This window comes from Scylla paramamosain, chromosome 14, assembly GCF_035594125.1.
Source record: "Scylla paramamosain isolate STU-SP2022 chromosome 14, ASM3559412v1, whole genome shotgun sequence".
In the NCBI taxonomy this organism is placed as follows: Eukaryota; Metazoa; Arthropoda; class Malacostraca; order Decapoda; family Portunidae; genus Scylla; species Scylla paramamosain.
In genome coordinates, this window is record NC_087164.1 from 16,466,191 (window position 1) to 16,487,606 (window position 21,416).

The window sequence follows — 21,416 nt, forward strand, 5'->3', positions numbered from 1 at the left end:
ACTAACTCACGGCCTGTATTCTTAAGCGCCTTCCTCTCTCAACAAAACTATTTTCAAAGATTACAAAGATGTGTTATTGAATTCTTATAGTTGTTGTTATTATTGTTTTTCTTTTCCAGCCGATGGTGCAGAATCCTTGTTAGATTATCACTAAAAATCAAGCACTCTTGGAAATAACGCTAACTTTCATTAGACACACTTAAAAGTAGTCAAGATGGAGCACTGAAACGTTTTAAAAGTATGGGTTTGCTTCCGTGATCACCTCAGCTCTTATCTGAAGTTTCATCTCAGAACATGGAGGGATTATTCACCTCATAGCTGCACCAGATGAGAGTGTGAAGGCAAAGAGGAAATGTTGTAATGAGGTGCTATATAGAAATATTGAACCTTTGATCTTTACGAAGTTGTTTCTCATTCTAGAGAGAGAGAGGGAGAGAGAGAGAGAGAGAGAGGAGAGAGAGAGAGAGAGAGAGGAGAGAGAGAGAGAGAGAGAGAGAGGGTGGATCTATAGTCAGATAAAGAAATAAGGAAAGAAATTCATATGTCAAGAAAACAAACTAGGAAACCGTAATTTATTGAGAACGATCTGTAAACTATTTTCCTATCCTTTCTCTTCATTCTTTCTTCCTTCCCCATTTTAGTATATGCATCTTTTCTTATGCCTTTCTTTCTTTACACAATAATATCTACTTCTTTTACAATAATCTCAACTTCAACTCCTTCATCCTACCTCCTGTCCTTTATTTCTCCCCGTTTTCTTTCCGTTAATTAATTTCTTCTTTCATTGCATCTTCTTTTCAACTCCTCTTACTCCTCGCCTACCTTTCATTGACTTAATCAATTTTCTCCTTCCATTCCTTGTTTGCCTTCGTCATAAGCTCTGTCTTTCCTTTGCGCTGCTTTGATTAACACCCGGAACCTGCCAACGCAAAAACTGGCTGGCGTGCGCAATACCCAGTACCAGGTATCACTTGTTTTTGGTGTGTGTGTGTGTGTGTGTGTGTGTGTGTGTGTATGTCTCGTTGGTCCAGCTTTACATTATTTTATTCCTTCCGTCAACTTTCGATTTATTTTTGCATCTCTCAGAAAGGCATCAGCCATTCATTTATATCAGTATTCATTTTCTTTTCTATTCATCGATTTTTTATTTTGTTACATTTTCATTAGTTAATTCATAAGTTACTTTATCTCTTGTTCTGTTGTGTCTTTCCTTCCTTCCTTTCTTTTGTTATTCCTTCCCGTACTATTTTTGTTTCATCCAGTTTCCTTGCGTCTCTCTCTCTCTCTCTCTCCTCTCTCTCTCTCCCTCTCTCTCTCTCTCTCTCTCTCTCTCTCTCTCTCTCTCTCTCTCTCTCTCTCTCTCTCTAGAATAAGAAACACAACATCGTAAAGATCACACACACACACACACACACACACACACACACCACACACACACACACACACACCACCACACACACACACACACCACAGTCTATTTCTCCAGCTTAATGAGTCAAGATAACATTTCTGTGTGGAGTGTATTGTAATATTCAGCTGAGGTGTTGTGTTGCCCAATCGAGCGTGAATCCCATGAAAATCCTGTCCCAGTATCTCCCATCACTTTCTCTTCCTCTTCTTCCCTTCCTTACTGCCCTTCTCCCAAGCACACCTCTACACCTTAAGCTCACCACACCATCATAACATAACCTATCCCTCGCCCTTGCGCATTACTCCTGTCATTGCGTGTGCTTGTACCTGAGCCCTGCAGGATAATTTATACCCCCACTTCTCTTTCTCCCATCCGCTGGCAGTTATCTGAGCGTGACGAGGTAGGAGGCGGCAGAACGCCAAGGAGACAGTCTGTTCTCACCGCTCGCCAGGTGAGGACGCGGTGACTGCCATCCTCAGCCAGCCACGGTAAGCTACTCTGCCTTCCTTCACTGTCACCATGTAGAAGAGAGGTGTGGTTATTCTACTTGCATCTTTGTTTTAGTTGCATGTTTTAGTATAAGTGAAGCTTGCGATGTTTGTAAGCTGTGTGGATTTTCCTCCAGCCACGCCTACCTCTGTGTGTGTGTGTGTGTGTGTGTGTGTGTGCGCGCCTTAGCTTTGTGTGTAGTATGTGCATGAGTATTTGCATGCAGCACCGTATGTCATTTAACCAATACTACAATAATATTTCACTATAAATTCGAGTCTGTTCACATCTGCGAGAATTCCTGTTAGATATATGTATGCAAATTATGAGACACCTCCCACCGCTTCACTCGGTGGGTCAAGGATACTCAGATTCTGTTTATTGTCTTCATTTCCAAGGACGTAAAGGGAAGAAACGTACACATATAGCCAAGAAGTCATAATATAATGTGGAGCGGCACCACAACACGCCGCGAACTAAGTGGCATGGGACAGATATAGCACAGCACACACGTCCATTGCCACTTTCTTTTGACAGGTTCAAGTTCAAAGTTTATGTGCGCTGTTGTAATCCTGGTGGTATTTAGGTGGTCTCGTCTCTCTCTCTCTCTCTCTCTCTCTCTCTCTCTCTCTCTCTCTCTCCTCTCTCTCTCTCTCTCTCTCTCTCTCTCTCTCTCCTCTCTCTCTCTCTCTCTCTCTCTCTCTCTCTCTCTCTCTCTCTCTCTCTCTCTCTCTCAAGTTTTCTTCAAATCGTATAATTTTTTAATCCTGCTTTACGTTCCATGATTCAGACAAGCGCTATTGAGAGAGAGAGAGAGAGAGAGAGAGAGAGAGAGAGAGAGAGAGAGAGAGAGAGAGAGAGAGAGAGATTAATTACCATATGTCCTTGGTAATGCAGAACAGGATAAAATTTTGAACTTTTGAAAAAAAAAATGCCAGCTTTCATTTATATAACCTGTCGTCCTTGGCCTCTGACTCGTTGCTAACTTTCTTTTCTTTCTTTACCAGTATATATATTTTTTTACGTGCGTTTAGTCTTGTGTCGCTTTGTATTCAATGTTAGTCTTGTGTCGCTTTGTATTCAATGATGACTCACCCTTTATGAGACCGTCCAGTAGCTATGTAAATATTCTGCAGCTTAAAAAGACAAGAGAGAGTCGGTCATGTTTAAGTATATTTCTTTTGACTCTCTCAGGCAGTTAGATACAGACAGACGTATAAATAGGTCAGGTACGCAGGCAATAATGGAAACAGTTGGAGGCACGTAAGAAACCGCATCCCTTCACCGAGATACACCATTGGTTCTTGTTTGTCCCTGAGACGCTGCAGAGAAAAACAAGGCGCAACATAGGTGTTAAGACATGACTGACTACTGTTAGAGGGAATGAAGATCAAATCGTTGACTGCTTTCTTTACCTGATGGAATTAACAAGAAGAAACAGACAGTAGTAGCTTGGGGAAAGGGAGAAAAAATTGTTGAGACTTTTACTTAACGCACTGAGCAAGGGAACTGAGGAACAAGGAAGAAATAACAACATTAGGAAGGAAAGAAGATATAATTATCCTGTTCTTTGACTTGAGTTGTTGGGTATGTAATCATCTGCTTGCCTGTTGCGAAGGAGGCAAGAGGTAGGATCAGCTGGTGAAAAGAAAAGATTTTTTTTTTATTATTTATTTTTATTTTTTTTTTTATTTATTTATTTATTTTTTTTTTTTTTTGCTGGTTAATTTTTTTTCGAATACGCTCCTTTGTTAAGTTTAAGTTTTTTCCTTTTTTTTCATCTCTACCTTTGTTGAATGTTGTATTTCTTTATCTTTTTTTTTTTTTTTAGGGTTCAAGATTCTAATAATGATCCATGTGGTAGTTAACGTGAGGAAAAGAAAGAAAAGAAAGGTAGTATACACAACATACAGAAATACACATAGACAAGACAACAGTTACGTCATACAAGGTATCTCAGCATGGCCAAAATAATGAAAAGGACGAACGAAAAAAAAAAAAGCAGAAAAGAAAAGAAAAATATACACCTAACTTATTCATATTTCCAGGAACAACACCTTACTATAAGCCAAGATGACTCTCGGGAACTTTTGTTATTTTTTCCTTTCTTTTCAATCTTTTCTTTTCATCTTCACCTTTTTTTTAGTATTTGATTATTTTTCTTTTTTTCTTTTTTTTCAAGGGTTCAACGTTCTAATAATGGTGTACGTGCTAGTTTAAGATCTTAAGACATCCTTTTTTTTTCATCTCTTGCTGTTTCTTTTCATTTCATCTTCACCATTGTCTTTGTGGCGTCTTTCTTGTGTAAACAGATGGCAAGGAAAGAATGAAGGAGATGACTATGTTCGTGATGATAAAAATGGCAGCGCTGGTATGTTGGTCATAAATCAGGGTGGAACACAGTGAAGAGAACAGAGGGAGTTAGAGAGGAGGAGAGGGAGAGAGAAAGAGTACAGTATAACTCGTATAAATTGTTAAATTAAAAAGAAAGTTTTGTTTATATGATTACCAATGGGATCTTAGGCATATGTTTAAGAATTCGACAAGTTAAAAAAAAACACAAAGTATACATAACATACAAGAACATACAGGTCACCTCGGGATGGCCAAATAAAATAGATAGAAAAAAAAAAGATAGTATAAACAACATACAGAAAGACAATAGTTACGTCATACAAGGTATCTCAGCATGGCCGAAGTAATGAAAAGAACGAACGAAAGAAAAACAGAAAAGAAAAAGAAAAGAAAAAATATACACCTAACCTATTCATATTTCCAGGAACGATACCTTACTATGAGCCAAGATGACTTTCGGGAACTTGTTTTGTTTTGCGGAGTGTGAAGGTCAGACACTCGGCGAGAGGTGGGAGGCGCCGCAACTCTTAGATCACTACCATCCCGACGCCCAAGTCTCCGGTATACGAAATTTTGCACGCGCACACGCATACATGATATTTACTGAGTTTCTTATTTATTGATAGGAATAGTTAGGGTAGGAAATATTAATGTATCATAGTTTTTTATTCCCCTTTCCTCTTTTTCGGTATATGGGATTTTGCGCGCACACTCGTATACATGTTACCTACTTACCTGTTTCTTGTTTTACCTGATCCCACCCCGCTGAAACGCTCTGCAGGCATATGTGCATACTCATTCACACGTGCCTTTTTTTAATGGGCATTATTAAAGAAAGTTTTCCTCTCTTTCCTTTATTCTGTGGATTTACAAGCGTTTTTTCCTTTTTTTATGGATATACAAACGTTTTTAGAATATATTATTACGTTTGCAGGACCGCGTATGGTTACATCTTTTCCCTTAAGAGTTCTGTTAAGATTTTCAAACACTTCACTGATTGCTGTTAACATTCACACACACACAAGACAATTTATATTCTTGCAGAGTGCAAGCTTTCTTTCTGCGTATATCGTTTGTTTGGAAAATAAGACTTTCCTTTTTTTTTTTTTTTTTTTGTTTATCCAGTTGGTGTGGTTGTAATGAGCGAATATCTTGGACTTTTGGTGTAATTCCTGTCTTTTTTTATTGCCTTGCCATTTTTGTTTTTGTTCTTTTTTTTCTCTCTCTTTTCTACTCCCTCTCATTCGCTTTCTTCCCTCGTTCATCTCAATACTCCTTTTTCCTCATCTTTCCCAACCGGCGCCTTCACATCACCTCCAAGGCCTCTTTACCTCAGCCTGCACGTTCACCGAGTCCTTCCTACTTTGTATTTTCTTCGTCTCTCGCAGCACCGAACCCAGCTTGCTGTTTAGTGTCAGGCGAGGTGTATCCCAAAGGCATCCTTCGGCTATACCATTACACCAGACAGGGAACGTTTTTCATAATGACCTTGTGGTGACCTGCAAGAAATTTCCCAACTGTTTTTCGTCTTTTTTTTTTTTTTTTTACTCTGTGCATTCCTCGGTTTTATTATGGCGAGACTCGATCGGGCCTTCTTTTTCGCTTGCATCCCTCACCCAGGAAAGATACACGCTGCCATATAAGAATCTCCCAGTTCATGTAGTTAATGGTAAGCCACTCGGTGATGCCCGGCGGGTGGCGTGGGCGGAGTATAGCGATTAATGGGTGGATCGGGTTGATAAATAGTAAGGTACGTAAAGATAAACTGAACGCTGTTTCGGTCAGCCATCTTATCTTGTGTGTGTGGGGTGTGGGTGGATGGGTGGATAAATGGGTGAGTGTGGGTGTGTTCTTCCAGCGTTTAATTACTCCTTTACTCTTTTTCAAGGTCTATATTTTCCAAGGTTAATTTTGTTTCATTGACGGAGAAAACATTTCATAATTTCCCTTTATCAGTTTTTTTTTTTTTTTTTAACACTCGGTACAGTCTTTTCACACTCTGTATTGTCTTTTCATGTTCCCCTCCGCAGCTTAATACTCACTTCACACTTCCCCGGACTATTTTATTTGCCTCACAGCGACAGGTAATACTAACTTCTTATACGAGCAACAAAACTGTTTTTCTATATAATCTCTCCTCGTACGATATGATGTTTTATATCAATAAGGCAACAGAAAATACAGACTTCTCTTCCAATAGGCATTGTTTCTTTTTGTTTCTTAATTTTTTTTTTTTTCGTATGTTGCAACACCACCACCTCTCTTTCTTTGTATTCCTTCCACGGCATTCATCAGCATTAATGGAGACACGATGACTCCTGACTTTCACGGACAATATATACTTTTTGTTCACCTTTCCTGGCTATTTATGTTTCTTCCTTCCATACTTTATGCACTACGCTTTTCTTCAAGATCCTAGACGACAATTACACTTTTTTTTCAAATTCCTTAACGACCTGTATTTTATTCTGTCCACTTCAAAAATTTTATCAATGGGATTAGAAACGCTAGCCCTTGAACTTTGCTATTCCCTTTCCCTTCCCCTCCAAAATTGTATGCAGAACGTTTTTCCAGATTTCCAACGTTATATATATATATATATATATATATATATATATATATATATATATATATATATATATATATATATATATATATATATATATATATATATATAAAATCTACCATTTCATGGTAGATCATGGGAGGTTATGGACATTTACTTATCATACTTACTCTTCAATGCTCGGAGGGAAATAGAGAAGGTCCGCTTTTATGAGGACCTTATCCCGCCAAGGTCAAGAGAGACATGATGGTATACCTAGTGTCGATGACCTTACGAGGGAGGGCAGGGAAGTGAAGGTAGGAGTGGAGGTAGCTCTGGGCGAGCAGGCAGGAACTATGAACTGCACCATGGTCAGCACATCCTTGCATCTGTTGCGAAAGCTGTTACCGCTAAGTGTGTGCATGTGAGAAACAGTAAGATGAATGGCCAACGTTGTATTAATGAGCTAAAAATTTAAATCACAGGAACGTATTACGAAGCACAGTTTATTTAACCCAGAAGATATACGACTTAAAGCTCTAGGACTTCCTGCAGTGCGAAAATACTAGATACTCATCACTGTACTGTTACAAAGCACAGGCGGAAAGAAAAGTACTGTATACTATAACATTTAAAGGTCACCTGCGTGCTTGTTGGACTAATGAAGGAAAATTCTCTCTCTCTCTCTCTCTCTCTCTCTCTCTCTCTCTCTCTCTCTCTCTCTCTGTTTATCCTTCCACACTTTTGTTTTAATAAGTCGAAATTCTTTGTGTGTGTGTGTGTGTGTGTGTGTGTGTGTGTGTGTGTGTGTGTGTGTGTGTGTGTGTGTGTGTGTGTGTGTGTGCGTGCGCGCGCGCGCGCGCGCGTGCTTGCTTGCTGCATGAGCAATGAAGCGTATCTTACGTCTGGAAATGAGGCTAGACATGCAGGAAGGCATTGGGTGCACGGAAGCGTCGTGGTCTCGTTGTTGCGGTAAATACAGTAAGGATGTGAAACTCTGGATATGCGATAGCGGTGAGGTGGAAAAAAAAAAAAAAAAAAGATAAAATACGGAAGTTGCGGAAAAAAAGTGTAGAATGGTTATGGTGTCATTGTTGAATCGGTATCACACAGGGAGCATTTGCCTCATAGCTGCCGTTCCTTCATGCATTTGATGGGAAATTCTTCTCGAAAGACTTTTTTCTTTATGACGAATTGACCAATTGGACAGAATTTCAATGTAGTAAAAGTGCCAGTACGAAGGTTGGCGGCATTTCCACTGTTCTGTTTTGACGAAATCGTCATCAGAAGGTAATTGCCGTAATCTCGCGCCAAACATACTAATCATGAGCACTGTACTCGCATAGTAACCCAAACTTACCGATAGAAATGTTTGATGTTTATTATAATAGTTTCATCTAGTATGTTTTAAGGGTCGTGCACTTTATTTTGCTGAAGTCTAAATGAGCAGACTATAATTAGGAGCTACATAGCAATAGCGGTCACTGAGCAGTATTATATAGTGTGCTGCATGCGTGTTGTTACGCAACCACGATCAGAAACGTGGCTTGAATGGAAAAGAGGTCGTCAAGGGAGACGTGGTTTGGATACTAAGTAGTTTCTCTTTATCCTATGTTGAAATTCTCCCTATACAGTTATGCACTTGAGCTCTATGTCAAAGAGCGAGCGTCTTCCCTTGTAACTTTTGTTTATATTTCCCGTTCTTATTCATGGCAGTGGCACCCTGCTGCTGCTGAGGCAAAAATAATAGTTCATCAATAAAGCACTGGATGCATGTTTAAACCTACAGTATGACTAAGAGAGAGAGAGAGAGAGAGAGATGAGAGAGGAGAGAGAGAGAGAGAGAGAGAGAGAGAGAGAGAGAGAGAGAGAGAGAGAGAGAGAGAAACAAGTATGCAATATTGCTCAATATCCTGGAAAAAGTAGTCGAGATGAACGTTTTTTAACCACTGGAGACAAATTTCACAAGGTTCTGAATTTCAATAAAAAAAAAATAGACTAATAATACATGTTAATTATTTCCCGCGATAGTATTGAACTGTGTCCTCTTCTTCTCCTTATAATTCATTCACTACTTGTCTTGTACGTTGCTGCATCCTTCTTCTTTGGTGCCCGCGTGTTGCACTGTGGCGCCCTTGTCATTGCTCTCTATAGGAATAAAAAGGAAAAAAGAAAATTGAAGTCGTTCTCCCTCAGAGGTAAACTGAAGGTCATATTGCAACATTCTCTCTCTCTCTCTCTCTCTCTCTCTCTCTCTCTCTCTCTCTCTCTCTCTCTCTCTCTCTCTCTCTCTCTCTCTCTCTCTCTCTCTCTCTCTCTCTCTCTCTCTCTCTCTCTCTCTCCTTTCCTGTAATTTTAAAGTATAATTATTATATTGCGTAAATTATCACTGGTATAACGTAAAGAGAAGTGAGAGAAGACTGCGTGATGGTAATTTCTGGATATTAGAGATAGTAATGGTGGTGGTGGTAGAGGACAGGCCAGAGTGAAGAAAAAAGCGCTGATCACGACGCCTCAGATCTTTTATCATCCCATCTTACCTGCCGCTCATCTGCCATCACGTCTTGCCAAGTTCATGGGCGAAGCGTGCGAAATAATTGAAGATGGTGTGGGAATAAAGGTTAGTGAGGAGATGGTGGTAATTTCGGTGCGTTTTATTTCTTATTCATTGTGAAGTATTTTGTCTTTGGTTAGATTTTTTTTTTTTTTATGCAGATTAAGTTTATTTATTTTATTTTTTTTTTTTACGTATTCTCATTTGGCATTCATCTCCCGTGTCAGTAATTAATTAAACCTTAGTTGTATTCTCTATTGTTATTTATCTTTCATCATGCTTTAACGTACTTTTATGTATATCCCACGCTTATATAGTCTTTTTTTTTCTTTACGTACAATCTCTTCTTTTTCCCCGGGGTTCAGTAAACGATTTAATTTACGTTTGCGCAGAAATCCAGGTGGTTTGTCTTTCGTTTTGCACTCAGCATTTAATATTCCGCGTGAAGAATCTCTTATCCATCCACACGGATTTAGAAGCAAGGAGAGCTGGAACTGAGCCTCAAGGTATCGCGTGTCAAGTACTTTCAACACACACCTGTTTATTTTGTCACCCCTGAACTTCGGTATAAACTGAACTCTTATCCATCTACCACGGATTCAGAAACAAGGAGAGCTGGAACTGAACCTTGAGACATCGCGTGTCTAGTACTTTCAACACACGTCTGCTTTTACTGTCACATTTGAGCCTCGGGATACACTATCTTAATAATGTAGTTTTATCTTCATTTATTTATTTTTGTCTATCCCATTCGTGCAGCCACAGCCACCTTTATTATCTTGCCTGTGTTTTGAAGTCATGCTGTTTTACTAGTTTTCATGAAGCTCGTAGATATTCGCCGTCATGGGAAAGGGATGCGCACTGCTGGATGATACGGAAGAATGATATCGCTGAATTAGATCAAGTATTACCAGTATTACTGAAACTTGTCCAAATTTATGAGGATGAGAGGTTGTGTATGATAACTGAGAGAAAGTCAGATGGATTCAAGGATGAGGATGATAGTATATGATCGAATGTTTTGAATTAAAGTTTAAGTAGATTCACAAGGATAAAGATTAGAGGGAAAACTGATTAAGAAAAGTTAGATATATATATATAAATATGAGAAAAATAGTATGAAGTAAGGAACAGACGCCCCTCTACATTTTCCATCCACCAACTCAAGACGATTAGTTCCCATATATGCCGATGACGTGAAAAGTTACCTCGAAACTCACGATCTTACCAAACCAGAACTCTTCTTTCTTACTCGGTGATGTGATGCGTTACTCACAATCTCACGATCCACGAATCCATAACGATGCATTACTTCGAAACTCTCAGCTCACGAACAGGAGACGATTCCTTTTATCGAATGACGTGGAAGAGCTCCCTAGAAATTAACTCCCTCATCACGACCCCCCACTTGGTGTCCTTGCGTCTCTTCACCACGCCAACCCTCGCGTGCGACCTTTAGCTCCCGGCATCACCTTTTCACTCGCCCCAGTCCAGTAGCGCGTTTTTTTCCGCCGAACTGATTCTGGGAAGCGCTCGACGTTCACGGGAAAGGGAGTGGATCCAGGATGTCCAGAGAGAGATTACGACACAGGCAGTATGTACACACACACACACACACACACACACACACACACACACACACACACACACACACACACACACACACACACACATATTACCCGGAATTCAAACAAGGCTCTTTGCATCAACCACCAGATATTATACCCCCTAGTGGCTTACATAGATACCACTCGTAAGACCGGCCCTGGTTGGGAAGTACAAATAGAAGGTATTAAACACGCTGGAAAGACTCGACCTCTCCAGTAAGTAATGACAACACAACAATGGCGACGTGACGAGTAATTAACAAAGAATGAAGGATTGTGAAGTGTCGACAGAGCAGACGGCATGCACTAATAACCATATCCAGTGTGGTTTGTGTCTTGCAAGGTCCTACACTCCTCTGAAATATAGACAACCGGACCTGCGCTGCCTGTCTGGCCAAACCGGTCCTGCTAGACTCAGTTATTCTTATTTGTTTTTTTCCTTTATTTTTCACCTATTCATATTTGCGGTATTTTTTTATTTATTTTTTTTTTTTTTTTTTTGCCAGAGGAAGTAGGAATTAAGGCTCTTTTACTTCTTTTTATCCAGAGTAAGTTTTTGTTTTCACTTTTTGCTTCATACTTCCATCTTGGGAATCTGAAAGAAGCGTGTTTTGAGGAACCGCTATATTTTTTTTTTCCACATGGTTCTTATTTTTTATTTACTTATTCATTTATTTACTTACTTTGTGTGATATTTATTTACTTATTTATTTCCGCACTTTCTCCCTGTTATGTCAGAAGGAATGAAAACAGTCAGTCAGTCCACGGAGTAAAGTTAAGTTAAAGATAAGTTAAATCCTGAAGCCAAGCGCGGAGTGAAGTTGGTTGGAGTGGGCGTGTAAGGGCGGGGTGCGCCATGGCGTGAACAGCACGTCCTTGGCCCACCCGTCAGGCACAACACTAAGGAGTATCCGCCACTCGTATCTGCAACTCACGTACGTCAATAGTCAATAGGGTATGATAGAGAAATCAATTAGACTTCACCGACTAGAGAGAGAGAGAGAGAGAGAGAGGAGAGGAGAGAGAGAGAAGGAGAGAGAGAGAGAGAGAGAGAGAGAGAGAGAGAGAGAGAGAAAGGGAAAGGGAAAGGGAGAGACAGAAAGGGAAAATGAGAGCGAGAAAAGGGAAAACGAGAGCGAGAAAGCAAAAGAGTGAGAGCGAGAGAGCGCTCAAATACGTGTGTACTGCACCATCACTTATGTCCTCATTTAAGTTTCAGGGATAGAGCAAGTCAACCGAGCACATTTTACGACCCCAGAGATAGTGCAGCTGTTTATGGTAGTGGGTGCGAGGTAGTGAGGGAGAAGGTGTGAGGTATGAATCTTAAGTGAGGGCAGGGAAGTCTGTAGTGTGCACGCCATGACGCTAATGATTATTAACGCTGAAGGTTGATCGCAATGAAGATAGATCACATTGCATCGCACTACCTTTCTTCCTTCAATCTTCGATAAATTAATGTAAGAGAATAATTGCTTCTCATATAATAACTCATCACACGTGTCTTCATTTATAAGGGTAACGCCTCCTCTGTGTCCTTTCTGCCAACAAGTCTGTAGTGATTTTATATAAGACGAAGTAGGACATCAAATAAGTTTGTACATAGAAGGGTAACTCCTCCAGCAGTGTTGTTATAATGAAACTAAGCACTGAGATGCATTGGGAAGATCTGAATGTATGTTGTGTTAAGTCTTATTTCCTTCTCTTGATACTAGATGACTGCATGTATACCGTCACAGAAATCTGCAGTGGTGTTATACAGTGGTCTTGTATGAAACGAAGCACTGAGAAGCGTTGAGAAGGTCTGAAAGTATGATGTGTTGAAGAGCCTCATTTCCTCCTGTTCACACTAGATGACACTGCACTGCACGCACACCCTGTCACAGAAGCCAGTCACTTATTGGCAGCCAACCATTGTCATCACTCCTATCACACACCATACGTTATACAACATTGTTTCCTGTCCAAAACCATTTTTTTACCGGAATACGTTCGCCTGCATTCGCTGAGTCACACTAAAACGATATTGGAGTTAAGGTTCGTGGCTGGCAGATTTATTGTGATGATGCGGTGGCGCCACAAGGCAAGCCGTCGGGGAAAGGTAGGCTTCCCGACACGCTGCTCGGTGCTGCTCAAAGGTACCCATTCAGAGGAAAGAGAAAGTATCCTGACCTCTAGCGGCAGGACACATTTACGCTATGGTATCCCACAAAGGCCTCAATGAGCGAAACATTGGTGAGAGCGGCGGTCTCTCACCCATCTGCACAGGAAATCGCTTATTTAGGAGACAAAAAAAAAAAATGTGCACGATGTTTACTCTCTATTGGCCTGTAGTACTTTGGCCCTGACAAGAGTCTAGGGCGTCATGGCCGTTTTATCAGGAACCATATACCTGTATGTAAGGTAAGGCCTTAATAAAAGAGAAATTCTTCCGGTCGACCTGCTTTAAACAGTCTGATAAGAAACACGTTCTCTTGAATCGCCAATAGACTTCACAAGATATATACTGTAATTATTATATTCAATCGATTTTTAAACTCGTAAATGATTTTTTTTCCTCCCTCTCTTGAGTAAGCTTTTATCCGCAGTTATACTCGTTCACTCGCACCCGAACAAACTACACGTCAAAACATCGCGTGACTGGACTGGCAGTTAGCGTAAAGGAGAAGATCTGAAAATATAGTGTGTAAAGAGCTTCATTTCCTTCCGTTGATGTTAGATGACACCCAGCACGCACATCCTACCACAGCACCGGTCTGATGAGATATGCAGATGGATTTTAGATGTTACTTCCTTTAGCGTTTTACAGTAGCAGTTATTTGATTTGCTTTTCAGGATTGACCGTATGAACAAAGACCAAAGAGGTAACTCATTCTCTCTCTCTCTCTCTCTCTCTCTCTCTCTCTCTCTCTCTCTCTCTCTCTCTCTCTCTCTCTCTCTCTCTCTCTCTCTGTCTGTCTCAAGTACATCCTGGGAAAAATAAAATATATGAACATCAGCTGCGCTAAAACTTAATTGCGCATTGATATAACAAGGCACTTTCTAAAACCGGTGTGTGTGTGTGTCATTCTCTACTGAAGCGCTAGGTATTGAAGTCTTGTAGTCCTCAAGTCACTTTTTTTTCATACCATTTGGTCCCTAAAGTGTCACACATCTTCAGTACAGCCTCAGGAAGCATGAGAATCTGTCCACACACTTAAGATTCATCCATTGTCTACGTATGCATCTGTGTTGAGTAGATGAATAATTTGTATTACCCATACGCTGCCCTCGTGCCGGAATAGTGGTGAATGGAAAGAGTACATGGACGTGTTTAAGAACGAGAAGGTTAAAGTCTTATGTTCAACTTTCCGCAGTGTTATCCTTACAATGTACTCCCTGAACCTCATTGTCTTTTGACTTGAAGTGATACCAGCAGACTCACGTATTTGTTACTCGAACTGTCTTTCTTTTATGGATGTATCTCAGTTTTAAAAAGATGAGTAACATGTGAGAATCGTATAACTACTTCTAAATGTATTGTACTGATTGTCACCGTGATCAAACCAAGAAGTTATGTTTATATGATTTGAAGTGACACTAGTAGAATTGAATATTTGTTGCTGGAACGCTCTTTCTTTTATTAATACATCTCGTCAGTTTTAAAAAGTTGTACAGCTTTTCTAAGAATAATATTATTGTCTCAAAATGTATTGTACGAATTGCCAGCGTGATTAAACCAAGAAGTTATGTTTATAGCAAAAGGTAGATGGCGGCGGTGGTGGTGGTGGTGAAGGTCATAGTTGTGGTGTTGTTATTGGTGGCGGTGGTGGTGGTGGTGTATGGATTTAGGATGTCATGTAATGGTGATGACGGTGACGGTGCAAAGGATCCTCAGTTGTTTGGGTGAAGGTCGTTACAGTGGCAGGAGACATAAGAACATTAGAAAACAAGGAAGCTGCAAGGAGCCATTAAACCATGTGACAGTCCTTGCACGAAACATACCCACCAACTAACATCTATCAACCTCATCCATAAATGTAGACAGTTCTGCCTTGTTTCCGGTCACATTGCATCCCCCTAATCACCTAGCAGAGAATGGGTAAGGCACGTAAGGCGGTAAGCTGTGACCTTGTAGCCTGACAAATCCACAAATCCACGCTATAAGTTAATTTTGCGTGGTATTACTTAACACCTCCCTTTCTGAACATCGGGAGAAGCCTTTGCTATATCGTAGAATCGTATACACTTTTGACTGTGTTGGTGGTAGTGGTGGTGGTGGTGGTTGTTGTACGTGGTTATTAAGTTGTTTGCAGAGAAGGTTGTGGTGAGTGAAGGTAGGAGTGGTGAGGATGAAGGTGACGGAAGTGGTGGAGCTAGTAGTGGTGATGTAAAGATGTAAGTGTTAGATTAGCAGGTGATGTTATGGTGGTGATGGTGTTATTAACAGATTAAGAAGTATGGAAGGCGATGAGTAGGAGGAATTGAGAGGGAGAGGGAGGGTGGTGGTACTCGTATAGTCAGACAGGATTCTGCGCCGCGCTTTAAACATGACGCCGCGGTGTTGTTGGTTCGTGGCTGGATTTCCCAATATTCACCTGGCGACTCTGCTGCTGCTGCTCCTCCTACTCCTCCTCCTCCAACTGCTCATTTTCTTAATTTTCTTCCTCATATTATTATTATTATTATTATTATTATTATTATTATTATTATTATTGTTGTTTTTGTTAGTTTTCTTGTGTTCATCGCATTCTTTCTCTTCCTTTTATTTTGCCTCTTTCCTCTCTATCTTTTATTAAATTCATGTTTATTAATTTTAAGATCACAACTTTAACCACATTTTGTCCTTTCACGCTTCGTCCCCACCCACCACCCCCTCTCTCTCTCTCTCTCTCTCTCTCTCTCTCTCCACGAGTAATCAAAACACTCCTAACGTATCTTTCTGCTATTCATATCACTCTCCTTCCTTCCCTTCTCCCTTCCCCAACACACTAGTAATGACAAGTCAGGATGGCCGGGAAGGTAAAATGTGGTTCTTACGTAATGTTCCTCTAGGTAAGAGCCGCACCTTCCTTCTTTCCTCTTATGACCCATCCCCACCTTGCCCCGCCTCCTTCCATCCTCCCTCCTCACGCCTTCTCAGCTTCCCGTCTCTAGTCTCCAGCCTCAGTCCCTCTCGCGTCTCGACTTTGTCACTTCATCTTCATATTTTCTTCCCATTAGCGTTTTTTTTTTTTTTTTTGCTTTTTGCTTTCGCGTTATGCTGCATATTTTACAAATCTCAAGGTTTTCTTACCCTCTCTCTCTCTCTCTCTCTCTCTCTCTCTCTCTCTCTCTCTCTCTCTCTCTCTCTCTCTCTCTCTCTCTCTCTCTCTCTCTGCAAGATAATCACATGTTATTGTATTCGGTTCCTTTTGTGTTGCGTTGCGTGTTCTTGGGACTTCACCAGTTCGTGATGGTGAGGACACTGGTGGGTCAAGAGCGAGTCTCGAACGTGGGATTTGAGCTTAAGTATTTTCAAGGATAATTTCCGCGAAGCCTTACACGCGGCCACATATCAGTAAGGCGTTACAAGAATGGCAGTATGTCAGTGATGTGATGTTGAGTTGTAAAATTTTAAAACTTCTTTCGTTTTATTATGAAGTGATGTCGGTGTTCTTCCTCCTCCTCCTCCTCCTCCTCCTCCTCCTCCTCCTCCTCCTCCTCCTAGTATTCTTATCCGTCATGCAAAATTTATAGGTGTAGTAAGGCTTACGTATATCACTACAGTGTTAAAATATAGTCCATTATCATTTGATGGGTCAGTCACTCAGTCTCTCAGTCTGTCATTATCTTTCTGCAAGCCGTGAAAATTTTAAATGGCGTTACAATGTTGTACAATATTGATAACTATATAATTCAACAATTCTTTTGATATCTATACTCTGTTCTTCACGTTTATTATTACTGCCCTTTTATTCCTTCTCTTCCTTTATATTTCCTTCTCTCGTTTTGCTTGAAATCTATCAAATCTTTTGCTAGCGTTAACTGTATCATTTTTTTTTCTTGTTTCTCTTCCTCCGTTTCTTATCTTTATTTCGTTTTTCCTTAACTTTTATTCTTCTCTCCACTTCTCTTTCTCTTGTTGTTGTAATGCTACACTTATTACCGGTATACTATATTTTTCCGTGTCTTTTCTCTCCTTTCCACAAATTTATCCTGCATTTTTTTTTTTTTTGTACCTCGTCTCCCTTCCATTCCCCCTTTCCACTCCTCTTCTCTCTCTTTCTTTTCTTTCTTATCTTTTCATCCCTCGCCTCTCTTCTTGTCTCTCATTCCTTTCTTCGTTATCTTTCCACCCCTCGCCACTCGTCTTTCTCTCTCCGCTTTTCCTTATCTTTCCTTCCCTCGCTTCTCCTGTCTCTTCTCTCCTCTCGCTGTGGCCCAGTGGAGCAGTAAGCAGGCAGACCTTCAGTGCTTCCTGGGTCTCGGTGATTACAGACTCTGTTCCCACGTGGCTTCCCTGTACTCCCCTTGTTAATACGTGGGAAGTCCCTACCCAAGATCCTTATGGTTGGTTTTCCCCCCGTGATGGTTCCATGCGGGGATTCAGAAGTGTGTTTGGGTGGGTGGGAGATTCGAGGGCTAACGTTGTGTGTGTGGAGGCGGAGTGCTTAACTTTATGTTTGTATGTGTCTTTGTTTTCGTCGTATTTCTACTTTCTTTTTTATACGTTTATTTGCAAATTGAGATGTTTGTGAGTGCTACTTTATTTTTCCTTGTTTTCCCACGTGTGGTAGAAGAGGCCAAGAACTTAAGAAATAATATAGATAAAAGAGGATTAATTGTCTTTTGCATGTGCATAACTATACGCCCTAGACCATCATGAGTATATTTGGTGCATAGTTCCTAGTAGCACTTTTGTATATGGCTGACCTCTGTGCTTCCATACATACGAGTAAATGAATTTGTGTTCCCTTCATGTGTAGAATTCACAAAATCCCACGTGCAGCTCCAGGATTATTGGCTTTCAGTTAAGCCAGCAGACGAAGGTAGTAATTAAGGTTGCCTACCATAGTCGTTATGTTGTCAGAAGAAAGAATACTCGGTTGTCGCCCACGCCGCCTCTCCAGTTCGCCGCTACCATAACCGTCGCCGCCGACGCCGCCACGATCTCGAGGACGCACCACGCACCGCCTCGCTTCCTTCCGTCCTTCCTGCTCTCCACTTTGCAAATATAAGTTTCGTCTCACTATTCCGGAAGTAACATTTTCTCAGCCCCGCCATAAGATTTGAGCTCTCTCTCTCTCTCTCTCTCTCTCTCTCTCTCTCTCTCTCTCTCTCTCTCTCTCTCTCTCTCTCTCTCTCTCTCTCTCTCTCTCTCTGAAATTATGCAGTACTATTTTTTCATTCCATCATTAAAAATTAAGGCTATTTATTATTTTCCATATTAACAATAGATAGTAAATAAATAAATACAGTACAGTAAACACGGCGTCACGCGTGAACCGTTGAAGACCAATTTGAAGCTTCGGGAAACCCGGTACTGAAGCACTGTGACTCAAGGGAATACCAACGTTACGCTGCTTTCCTCCTCCCGTCAAGGTGAACGACCTCCTCACTCTGACATGACGCTAACAAGGGCGGAGAGGCGGAAGGTGGACGCTCTGTTTTACCTAAGTTATTTTATGCAGACAAAAACCTAGCCAGTCGCCGTCTTGAACCCGATTTTTTTTTTTTTTTTATGTAAGAAAGACTGCAGCGTAGGGCTAAAAATATGGCCCATTTAAAGTGACACTCTTTAAAGAGTCTTGAATCTGAATTCTTTTAGTTTTATCTATTAAAGAAAGGCTACCGCAAAGGGCAACAAGAAGCAAAAGAAAGGGTCCAGTAAAGATAATAGTCCCCATACAGTGTAATGGAGAAGTGCCACACATCTAGCGTATAGGATGGAGTACATTTTCCTTGGTGTTGTTGCCTTAATACACGCCCTTGAATATCCACCAATGAAGGTTGTATCACAGTTTTCATATCAAAGTAGTAGTAGTAGTAGTGATAATTGTGTTTTTCCTTCACACAGTTACCAAGAAGAGGCTGGAACATGCTGGGAAAGGTGTGTGTCGTGGCCCTGACGGTCACCCTGGCAGCAGCCCAGGTGATGTTCCCCGGGGAAGAGTCTCCAGGTGGAACCTCTTCCTCAGCAATCTTCTTCCCAAGGGAGTCACAGAGGCCTGAAGTGAGTGGTGGTCCACATGTGATTTTTTGGATCTGAAAAGACAAAATAGTACTTGACTAAAACTGGTAAAACTTCAGAAAATAATGATTATCAGAGAATGTTACTTATTTGGCAAAAGAAACCTGAAACTAGAGGAATTTTAAAAAAATCATGAATTAAGAGGAATCACCATGTATTCATAATAGCTGACAATATTTCCAATGCATGAGTGCAAATTAGTAAGCACAAGGATGATTACTAATGTAAAAAAAAAAAATTATTCAGCTGATAAGAAAGTGTTGATGACAATATCAGTGGTATAAGATATTTATTTCATATAGTTATATTAGACTGTATAATTATAATATTTTATGCAAGTTTGTTGCATATGATGTAAGTTCTAAAACCAGTTAAAGATGCTTATACATTTTTTTATGACAACATTTTCAAGAAAAGCCCTTTGATGCCACATCAATATGATAAATAAAGTAAAATAAAATGAAAGCTCATATGATACTTCACTAATGATTTTGTTTCTGTGCAGGTCCCATGTACCACTTATGATGGGCAGCAGGGCGCTTGCCGGCTGTTACTGAAGTGCGCTACCTTCTATGCAGAGATTGCTGAGCTGTCCCGCTCCCCATGCACCATCAGCAGCGAGCAGCAGGGTGTCTGTTGCCCACCCACTAAGGAACCAATTGTGGGTGAGTATCAGAACGACACCTTGTCTGTTGTTCTTACTTCTGCTGACCTGGAATACCTCAAGTCCATTCTCTTTTAAAATGTTTGTACCACATGCTCAGTGTTTGTGCTTCTAACTTCATAAGGAATCATAAGAAATACAAGGTACAACAGTATGTACACATTTTTCTAATCCTATCTTTTTACTTTCCCATCCTTATAAATGTGAGAGAGAGAGAGAGAGAGAGAGAGAGAGAGAGAGAGAGAGAGAGAGAGAGAGAGAGAGAGAGAGAGAGAAACATCATGGTACTCTTCTATATACCAACTTGTATTCTCCATACGACTTTCATGTATTCATTTGCTCCTACTGACATACTTATGATCCTTTTCATCAAAATTCCTCATATTACCTCAAACACTCATTAGAGTTTTCTTTACTCATGAATGTATTCTGACTATCATTCTCATTCATGTTCCTTTTATTTTGTACTTGTATATCATTCACCCTTTACCTTCCTGGTCTTCTCACATGTCCTACTCTGCTCTTTGTTATTTTCTTATGCCCTCCCACACTCACAACTTCTTTGAATTTCACACACTATTAATCATCTCTTCAACCTCTTTCTGGTCTTCTTACAAAGCCTTTACACTTAGAACATATCTGGCCACATATCCTACTCTGCTCTTTGTTACTCTCTTACATCCTCCCACACTCACTTCTCTGACTTCCACACAACATTACTTATCTCTTCACCCTCTCTGGCCATACTATAAAGCCTTTACATTTACACTTAAAACATCTCTGGCCATCACATACCAATTCTTCGTTCTTTGACACTAATAGTTCACCCATCCTCACCTCCCTTATTTTCCAAAACACCTTCTTGTTGATGCAGATGTGAGTGGACTGATCAGCAAGCAGCACCCTGTGCCTCCCTCTGTTCCTGACATCCAGTTCCCTGACCTCAACAAGGCCTGTGAGATGGGTGTTCAGGAGGTGAACCAGAAGGATGATTTTGAGGCTTTCTTGGTAAGATCTTGTTGCACGCATATTTTTGCCATATTTTTCTTTTTGTAATCAAAGGAAGGATGCCAGTGTCAGATCTGCTGCCTCAGAAGTCTTAAGATGGCTTCAGTTGTTGGTTTTGATAATTTACCATTAATATTGTTGCATCACCATTTAAGCCTGAAACTGCATTGTTTCAGTTATGTAATGACAGGACAGGAGTACAAAAACAATTACCTTGAGACCTATCTGTCTAAGTGTTTCTGAGAATTGTCCAAGGAGGAAGGCATCATATCTATGCATTCATTTGATTCAACAATACATATACTGTATCCACAAGTATTTTGTCTAAAGGTGCAGGTTCACAGCCCTTGTTCTCTCAACAGCTGCAGAACAATGTAGTGGCAAAAAAAGGCTCGCCAACATCTCTTCATGCACAGCTTTTCCAGACATCAGAGGAGATCGTCAAGCAAGCCAAGGATGCTTCCAAGAACATCGCTGCTTCTGTCATTCTTGCAAAGGAGTGAGTGGTATAGGATTTTTGTTCTTCTTATTCTTGCAAAGGAGTGAGTGGTATAGGATTTTTGTTCTTTTTATA

General features: G+C 40.5%; 1 protein-coding gene across 2 annotated transcripts in view; it reads left to right on the forward strand.

The window, feature by feature from the left end:
- LOC135106938 (peroxidase-like) overlaps positions 1–21,416 on the forward strand; it is a 36,642-nt gene that overhangs the window by 2,986 nt on the left and 12,240 nt on the right. For both annotated transcript variants that reach the window (XM_064016389.1, XM_064016390.1), the window contains exons 2-6: positions 1,794–1,899; positions 18,997–19,152; positions 19,676–19,835; positions 20,709–20,842; positions 21,205–21,341. In XM_064016389.1, the coding sequence (XP_063872459.1) occupies positions 19,018–19,152; positions 19,676–19,835; positions 20,709–20,842; positions 21,205–21,341 (566 nt within the window). In that variant the 5' untranslated portion in view covers positions 1,794–1,899; positions 18,997–19,017. The remainder of the gene's footprint in view (positions 1–1,793; positions 1,900–18,996; positions 19,153–19,675; positions 19,836–20,708; positions 20,843–21,204; positions 21,342–21,416) is intronic.